Source organism: Echinococcus granulosus (assembly GCF_000524195.1).
Source record: "Echinococcus granulosus chromosome Unknown EG_S00046, whole genome shotgun sequence".
NCBI classification, from domain to species: Eukaryota; Metazoa; Platyhelminthes; class Cestoda; order Cyclophyllidea; family Taeniidae; genus Echinococcus; species Echinococcus granulosus.
This window is the reverse complement of record NW_020170426.1, coordinates 87,645-96,017: the sequence shown is the minus strand read 5'-3', so window position 1 is coordinate 96,017 and position 8,373 is coordinate 87,645. Positions and strand designations below refer to the sequence as shown.

The 8,373-nt window shown below is 42.0% G+C and overlaps 2 protein-coding genes across 2 annotated transcripts in view; both read right to left on the bottom strand. All coding sequences in view use genetic code 11, as the record gives it.

Moving 5' to 3' along the window:
- Window positions 1-3,489, bottom strand: part of EGR_05789 (hypothetical protein) — a gene marked incomplete at both ends in the record, with an annotated part of 11,212 nt that extends 7,723 nt beyond the window's left edge. Inside the window, 3 exons of the mRNA XM_024495038.1 lie at window positions 380-542; window positions 1,975-2,072; window positions 3,448-3,489. Of these exons, the coding sequence (XP_024350501.1) occupies window positions 380-542; window positions 1,975-2,072; window positions 3,448-3,489 (303 nt within the window). The remainder of the gene's footprint in view (window positions 1-379; window positions 543-1,974; window positions 2,073-3,447) is intronic.
- Window positions 3,490-6,849: 3,360 nt separating this feature from the next.
- On the bottom strand, window positions 6,850-7,991 carry EGR_05788 (putative glucosamine 6-phosphate N-acetyltransferase; the record flags this gene model as incomplete). Its single annotated transcript, XM_024495037.1, has 6 exons — window positions 6,850-6,958; window positions 7,217-7,339; window positions 7,505-7,566; window positions 7,600-7,730; window positions 7,760-7,822; window positions 7,856-7,991. 6 exons carry the CDS (start codon window positions 7,989-7,991, stop codon window positions 6,850-6,852), a joined length of 624 nt encoding a protein of 207 aa, XP_024350500.1.
- Window positions 7,992-8,373: the final 382 nt, after the last annotated feature.

The following is an 8,373-nucleotide window of genomic DNA, read 5'->3' as shown; positions in this document are numbered from 1 at the left end:
TTTTTACACAAGCACTCCTTGCTTTCTACCGTAAAACACTTTTCAGTTTAAGTAAGACACCCATAAACCAACAATCAAATAGTACAACTTCCCCTTGTGACAGCGCTTCATAGAGGTGAATATTGTTTCGATACACGCCCATCATGTTGGAAACATCGAATAAACGAGTTGAGATCGTTTGACACAAAGAAATGACGTGGACGCAGTGTACGTTTCATAGAGCCAAGACTAACTCACTTGCGACACGCAAATAAAGCGGTCAGGAATTTCAAGCAGGCACAAAGTCAAAGCAGGAAAAAACTACTTTTCACTAATCGGAGTTACCAATGTAAGATGGGACAGCTGCTTTTTCTTTGACATTTTATCACAACTAAATTACCTGAGACATGAAGTAGTGAACACACAAAGTACTCACTGCCAAATCAAACAGTTTAATACTAAGGAATTTCCACAAACTGTAATGATTTACATGTAATAAGCTGGAACATATGTGATCTAAATGACCAAGGTGTGTAAAACTCAAATGGAGCAGAACTGACTGACTGCATCAAGCAGGCAAACAAACCCGTGACACGGCACAATTCTTAAGGCACTTAATTGTTAAAACCATCGAAATTGTTACGAATCGTTTATTGAAACTCCCATTGAAGAGCGAAACCAAAAAGCATTTACTACACCGGAAACAGCGGAGGCTCAGCTGACACGACGCCGACGATCAAGATCTTAGTAGAGCATACTAAGGCCAGGAAACCGACCAACAAACGTCGCCGCATGTCCGTCAAGGCACAAACTTCGGAACAACTTAGAAGCTAGAGTGACGAACACTGCAAACCAGCAGAAAAATACGGAACCACCATCAACAAGTATATTGAATAGGAAAAAAAAAAACGCTTACAGCTAACCTCCAAAGCGGTCACACTTTCCTACCGACATACGTAAAAATGATTTGCCTTAGCTAACGTGCAACAGCAGGACCATCGAAACTGTGAATTTCTTTAAGTGCTACAAACCGAAAAAAAGTTTGGAACTGCCAAAGTAATTAGGTCGCGCCATTTCATATAAAACCATGAACAGAAAAATGCGCAGGAACACAACTTCACCGCGGGTCATAGAGTCGTAACCAAGGAAGCTTAAAGCATGGGGAAAACTAATCAGCCCATACCACTAAACAGTAGCTCTGCGAGGCCAACTCGATCCAAAGCGCGGAAAGAGTTGTGGTTCCGTAAACAGTAAAGAACTGTCGCAATACTAGCCATGCGCATCTAGTGAGCAAGTGTAACGCCAGCTGTGGAAGTGAGGAAGCCCACCAGAGGAACTACCGGCATCTCCATGAGACTCACAAATCGTGCGATGCTTACATTTAGCCAAAGTGTGCATTCTGAGTGTACACAGACTAGAGGAATTACACTGTTTGTTAGATTACACGACCCGGAAACATTGATTCACGGTAAATTAGCAACACAGCTCCTCAGAGGTTAGACTTATCAGATGAATACACCACCCCGTACAACTCATCACTGTGAAAGAGACAGTGGAACAACAGAGGAAGTCAGGTTTCCCAGTGATTGTAAAGATCGCAAAAAAAAGGCACAATGGGACTTGAGGTACATATTTCTGACACGAAAGCTTGACCGACAATAACTAACGCCGCCACATACAAATAAAGAGGACAGAACTAAAACAGACAACTTCCATGAAAAGCACCTTTACAAATTGACGACTCGCAGGATATAACACCACCATGCACCAAATATGTTAAGCGCCAGTAAACAGGAGGGACAAATTGATCAACGCGAAATTATCAGAGGGTAGGAGATGTGGACAGTCCCTACACATCACTGGGGTGTCCGGCCAGAGTAATAAAGGACGAACACTTCGGAATCGAATTGCCCGCCTACATAACCAGGCATCCTACTTTCAGGCTAGCTCGTCAAAAGGGAGGTCCAGAAATGCAGACATACAAATCCCAGAGACAAACGCTTGGAAGCGAGAATACAAACAACAGAACCGTGGAAGAAAGCAAGCGGAGAGGAAGTAAAGTGTCTGAGGAAAAACTGGTCAACTATCATATCCTGGAGTGATCAGAAAATAGTTAAAAACAGAGTCAAACACATTTCTCCGACGAGTGCACCGACGCTCAATCGTCTGCTGCGTCATTCATGCCACGTACGAAACTAACTCCCATAACGAACATGGAAAAAGGTCAGCAAGATGCCAACACCGAGACGTACTACAACAGCCAGCCGCTATATGCTTGTGCAATCCAACACCAAGCCCGTGTTACCACGCCACCATCACCCACTCTACTGATCAAAAGCGTCAAATTAGCTACCGCCATTCATGAACGTGCATCAATCTTCCCGCTGTCTTAGCCGCTGCCAACCAAGCTAAAGGGCGTGCGCAACCGCAGGACCCCCAAGAGTAAGTTATAGACAAATCACAACGGCGACATCCTCGCGAGCTACGTGGCGCCCCCCACCCCTTAACGCTAACAGTTGGTACTGGCGTAGTTCCAACTAAATTGACATCACAGCCGCACCGGGTACGTGCCCAGCACCAACAGACACCAGCTACCACAACTGCAAATCGCGCAAACACAAAGCTAGCAACACGTACGAGGAAATAATGAAGTGAAAGTTTCAGAGACTCAACCCGCAGTTAACCCGATGGAGAAAACTACTGAGTAAGCGTAAGACGGGTAGCACGTAAAAAAGGGCCCCAGGCGAGGAGAATCCGATTGTACTCTCGCAGCGTGCTGATGCATGAACCATAGAAGGACAACCCGGAACTGCAAACGTAGACAGCAACATATCCCCAACGAAATCGAATGGAAAAAAGAACCTCCAAGACCTACGGCGGTCACATGGCGTCTCGCGTAACTGATGGGCCTATTACAAATTTCCAAAAAATGAGGCGCTGCGTCTCAACATATCACGACACCTAGGGCAAAAGACGATAGCCGAAGGTGACAGGCCGGTAGTACGCCACCAGACTCGACGACTCCAGCATTGGTACAGATGACACAAGCCACATTGCGCAACGCAGACTTGCTCATTGGCCTAAGCATTTAACCACAATGTCAACTCAAGGCATCCAAAACCTCGCCCCAACTGCGCCAATTTCAGTGCCAACAATGCTAATGGGCTAACTTACTTTCAAGCCATCAGAAGTAAATTGATAAGAGCATATTAGCGTGAACGCATGGCCACATTCCTTATCACCAGCGCGTTAAACATATCTCCTGCCTTGTAAATTTGGAGGAAAACTTACTTGGTAGCAAAACCGCACGAATTACATAGGGGTAAAAGCATAGTAAAGTATAATTTGACTAGAGGTGACGACTTACTTCTAATCAAAACACGCATTCATCGACGCTCCGCCATGTCAAGTCTATGCTATGTCACTTACTTCAATACATGAGCGCAGACGCGGATATCAGCAACTTACTTCAACAAGCCGAAGAAATGAAGAAAAGAAGGCAATATTCATAGATGGTTATCAATTACAAATAATAAGAAGCAAGCAAAAGGAAAACAAACTTTGAAGTTGAGGAATCCGGGCCCGACGATAGACCGATAACGGTTCTCCTGAAAAGGGCACCTGTATGTACAAACCAAAGTCAACAAACTTTATGAGAATATTTGCGTGGAATAATACAGTTGCGTCCGTTTAAACCAGACAAAACCAGCGTTCACAAGAGTTTAATCCGAGCCGATGCGGCTGAAATCCCATTCCTATCGGTATCTAAACGCACACTCGAGGCAGACAAAACGTTATACTTTATAAAACAAAAGTAGAGTAAGCAGGCAACAACGTAAGCATCGTAAAACGCGAGGGGGCAGATGAGGGCAAGACAACAAAGGACGTATCCATCCCCGCCAAATATGGCGCCGTCAGTAGTCAAGTGAATTAAAAACGGGAGTAAATATGAATTATGCCACTAATGCCTTTCTCTGTGATTAGATAAAAGCCCAACTTAAGTTTGACTTTATCGTGCAATTTAAATGCTGCTTTAGCTCAAAAAATTAGTACATATTTATTACAGAGAGAGTTATGGATAAGTACTGAATGCTCGCTTAAAAAGTTCCTACTTCACATAATATTTATCGCCTTTATTTAAAAAATACAATTATGCAACCCTTTGCGTTTTTCTTATTAGCTGCATATGTTCAACTGTAGACCCATGAATATTGTGGAGCGAGACTCCTCGGTCTCCGCTTCCCGATCCCTAGCGTTCCTAGACAAGCCCGGTTGGTTTACTTTGGACATCTTTATTAAAGACGACAAGATGTACAGGGAAAATACAATATTCAAGAAGGAGGGGAGCCGCAGTCGCTAGGTAAGGGAGAGGGCGATCCAGTTACCAGGTTCGAATTTTCTGCTTCCCTCCTCCCTGAAAGGCACATTAAAACAACATAAGTATTACAATATTCCTTGTGATAATGGGCCACTTAGGGGTTCTGGTGTTGCCGAGTGGTTGGTTCTCTGACCATGCCAGTGGCCCTAAACCTTTCTATACGTCGACGATGCACAGTTCAACCGAATATTTTGTTTTTGTTTTGCCTTCCGAGAAGTATTAGTGCTCTACATTAGTACTTTCTACGTTACATTACCGAAGTACAGAAGTATAATACGATAGTGGTTTATCCCTCGGTATTAGTGAGGCGCCACTTGTGGAATTGTGAAGTATCCCTCTTGTACCAGGCTGGGTGGGCTGGCCTTCGGGCCGTGCCAATAGCCCAGACACCTTCTCTGCGCTGAATATATATTCTGCCCGAGTATTGTGTCTTCTTTCGTCTTCAGGAAGTCTTGGGACGCTACAGTAGAACTGAGATTACTGTCACGGGCCAAAGGCCATACGGTCAAATAGAAGCACAAATTGCGGAGACCGAAATTTTCGTGTCGTTAGACGCAGTGTTAAAAAAACTTTCAAAGCATAACACAAGGTGTGTCTCCAAACTTTTCATTTAAAGTTGGATTGACTACATTTTGGTGACCATCACACAAGTTTTTTATTTATTTATCTTTTATTTGTCCTTGCACATGCCCTATTTCTGGGTACAAATTGGTACTTTTATGCATTTTTGAAAAGTTTTCTGGATTATTTTATGTTATGAAGACGTCCACCCTTTCGTTTTAATTAATGAATACTTATTGCTAGGTCTCTTTTAGAGTAGAATTACTCTAACTCTGTAAAAGACAAAGCTGATACCACCTACGGCATTGTGTTGGCAACTTAATGTCGCATCACACCATCCTCCCTAGAACTTCTACCCTTGCGCTAAATTGAAGAGAATTACCTTCATCTTTTGAGTAATTACCAATGATTTAATACAGGCATGAATTATGAGTCAACGTTCCTAAATGGCTCAACCGTAAACCTGACGCGACCCGTATTTGTGGGGTTCATGTTACCCTAACTTCTTGACAACTGTATAATCCAGGATATTGATAAATTCAATGAAGCAAAAGAGGAAAGCGACAATCATGAAGATGTGGAAAACGTGTAGACAGTGCCACGCATATTTCTGATCCCCACAACGAAAAGGGAGTACTGCATCAGCAAGTGTTCAATAATGCCAAGTAGACATTCTATTTCCCTACCATGTTTGCGGTTAAGGCATAGACTCCCTAAAACTGATCCAGAATAACTATTTGGGAATTTTTACAACAAAAATGAGATAAGCACAGAAATTTTCGTGACAATTTCATTTGTTAATATGAGCACAGCCAAAAACCCATAACCTTTTCGCAATGCATTACAAGCTTGCAGCGGACCCTCCCTTTATACAGCATCTTGTAGTCAGAAGCAAATACCTAAAGCTTGAGCATCGCCGCCTATGTTTCTCTTCCATCTTCCGGATTTTCACTTCAGGTGTGATTAATTGAAGCCAAGAAAGGATGGTAGATAGCTGACAGGAGGCATGCGAGTGGAATATGGATATGGAATCCAGCATTGTCTCGAAATACCGGAAATGGTACTTTCTCCCGACAGATTTTCTACCTTGAGGGAGAAACCTTACTGGCATACTTCAGTTGACATCGTGTTGTATTGAGTAGGCGGAGCTCAACCGCCAATATCTGACCTTCATGCACACTCACATACACATATGCACACACACACACACAGCCTGAAGCAAAATGGGCATTGAAAGTGCGGGGTGAGTAGCAAGCGAATTGCCTGTAAATAACCGAGATGTTTATTTACCCAATTTTGGATATAAAAGATATTTCTTAACATAGAGCAACCAACAAACAAAATAAAGTGGATGGTGCACCCTTACAGCGTACATGCAAGGAGTTAAGAATAAATCCATTGGCTTAGAGGACTGTCGTAATCCGGTGACACAATTGGGATATACTTGCTTTGTGGTTCCCACAAATTTTTTATCTCCCATTAAGGCCACGGGTGTAAACCAATTGCCTCAACATCACCAACGCTACACATCAGTGAAATGCCTTTTTTGACACAGCAATTTCCAAGCTTTGAATTGCCTTTACCACGCTTGACCAACAGTCTATGCTATGCAAGTTCAAAATAGGCGGGAAATAGAACAAACAGGAAAAAGAATGCCTCTGATGGACACACATCCATGGTACACAATAATGTGTGTAGGCACTCGCATCCACTTTATAACTGACAATTGAGTACAAGCCACCAAAGGAACAATTTTTGGCCACCTGATACATGTCCTGAAAAAAAAACTCCATTTAGCCCACACATAGATGTCGTGATCGTACGGCCCTGACATTGTTAAATCCATATGAAATGGATTGAAATTGAATACATTTAACAGCCGGCGATAAAAAGTCGATTGAGGGTTCACAAATTTCACTAGCTTCACACGTTTAATCGTAGGGGCAGGCAATAATGATGGGTGAGCTGACATACCTCTCCCCACCACTTTTTACGAATTTCCAGTTCATTAGGGAATTGTACATGCGTATTTCAGCTGATCTGTGTAAGAGCGAACGTAAGATAGGAAAGCACACGTATCACTTATCCAAGGAACTAGTGATTTATTGGTCAAGGAAAAGTTTTCCAAAGCAGGAAATGACAATTACAAATATGAGAATAATTGTATGAAGGAATAAACTGTGAAAGACGTGTCAACGGTGCTAGAAAATACAAGTTCTTCACACTGGTAAAATGGAAGGTAAAAGGTGAAGAACAGCAAGGTTAAAGTCAGGAGTTCAATGAGATAGTCGGACGCACATAGATATTGTCTCCTGTTTGAAGCCATTGCGTTCGTAAAAGGCCACCTTATCAGAGTTACAATCAAGCGAAATCTTATAGCATCCCTGCGACCGGCCAACTTCGATTAGAACAGAAACCAATCTACAAAAGAATCAAAATGACAAAAAACTGGACTAAGAAAAAGGTAGCTTAAGTCAGAAAACAACAAAAAGCTGCAGCCACTATTGTAACTATTGCGTGGCCTTAAAATGACAGACAAAAACCACCCATAATATCATTGAAGCGTTCAAGACAATGGGCACTCACAGCTTCCCAAGACCTTTGCTACGGTAAGCCTCATCGATCACAACATCCTCAATGTGGCCACGCTATTAAGTAATAAAAAAGAAAAGATTCCAAACTTTAGAGCGATTATGGATCATTTTCAGCTCGACAAGTAAAGTCGCACATCCAATCAATTTACGGAGAGGCAAATCTTCCAAAACAACTATGAAGTATGTGTTTGGACGGGAAGTGAATTCCTTAAAGCGGCCTGAAAATAATGACAATATCACTACTTACATTCAAATTCCTCTTTAGATATATCTCCCACAACGGTTAGCTGCTTCAAAAGGTGCAAATAATCTAAAAGTTATTAGAGAGGATTTACGTGAATACCATAGTCAGTAGACTTCAACGGCCTTAATAAATACTGAAAACCGGTAGGATTAGTGTCTGTTGTAATGTTTTTGGCTTGCAAAGCAGCATCAAGGCCAAGATCTTGCAGAACAGAAGGCTCGAATGCAAGAGACATATGCAGACACGCGAGGATTCAAAGGAACGCGAAGAACAATTAGCCGTGCTATGATCAGTTAGAGAAGATTAAAAGAAATATTCTTATTCGGCAAATATAACTCTCACTAACATTAAAACATAAAACAACGAAAAAAATTTTAGAGGTGCAATGTATTACCATAAAAATCGATAGCAGATAACTATATCCAAACGCTAGCTGCTTCCAATTGCAAACATTCTAGTTTGAAAGGAGCCATTTTGAGAAGGGCCCTCTTTGCGTTTTCTCAGTTAATCAAATAAAGACTAACCGTCATTACAATCAAGAGATTAGCAATCCTAAAATAAATCTTATATTTCTCTTAATATGAATTATGCAATTTGGAGTTATTATGTAATACGAC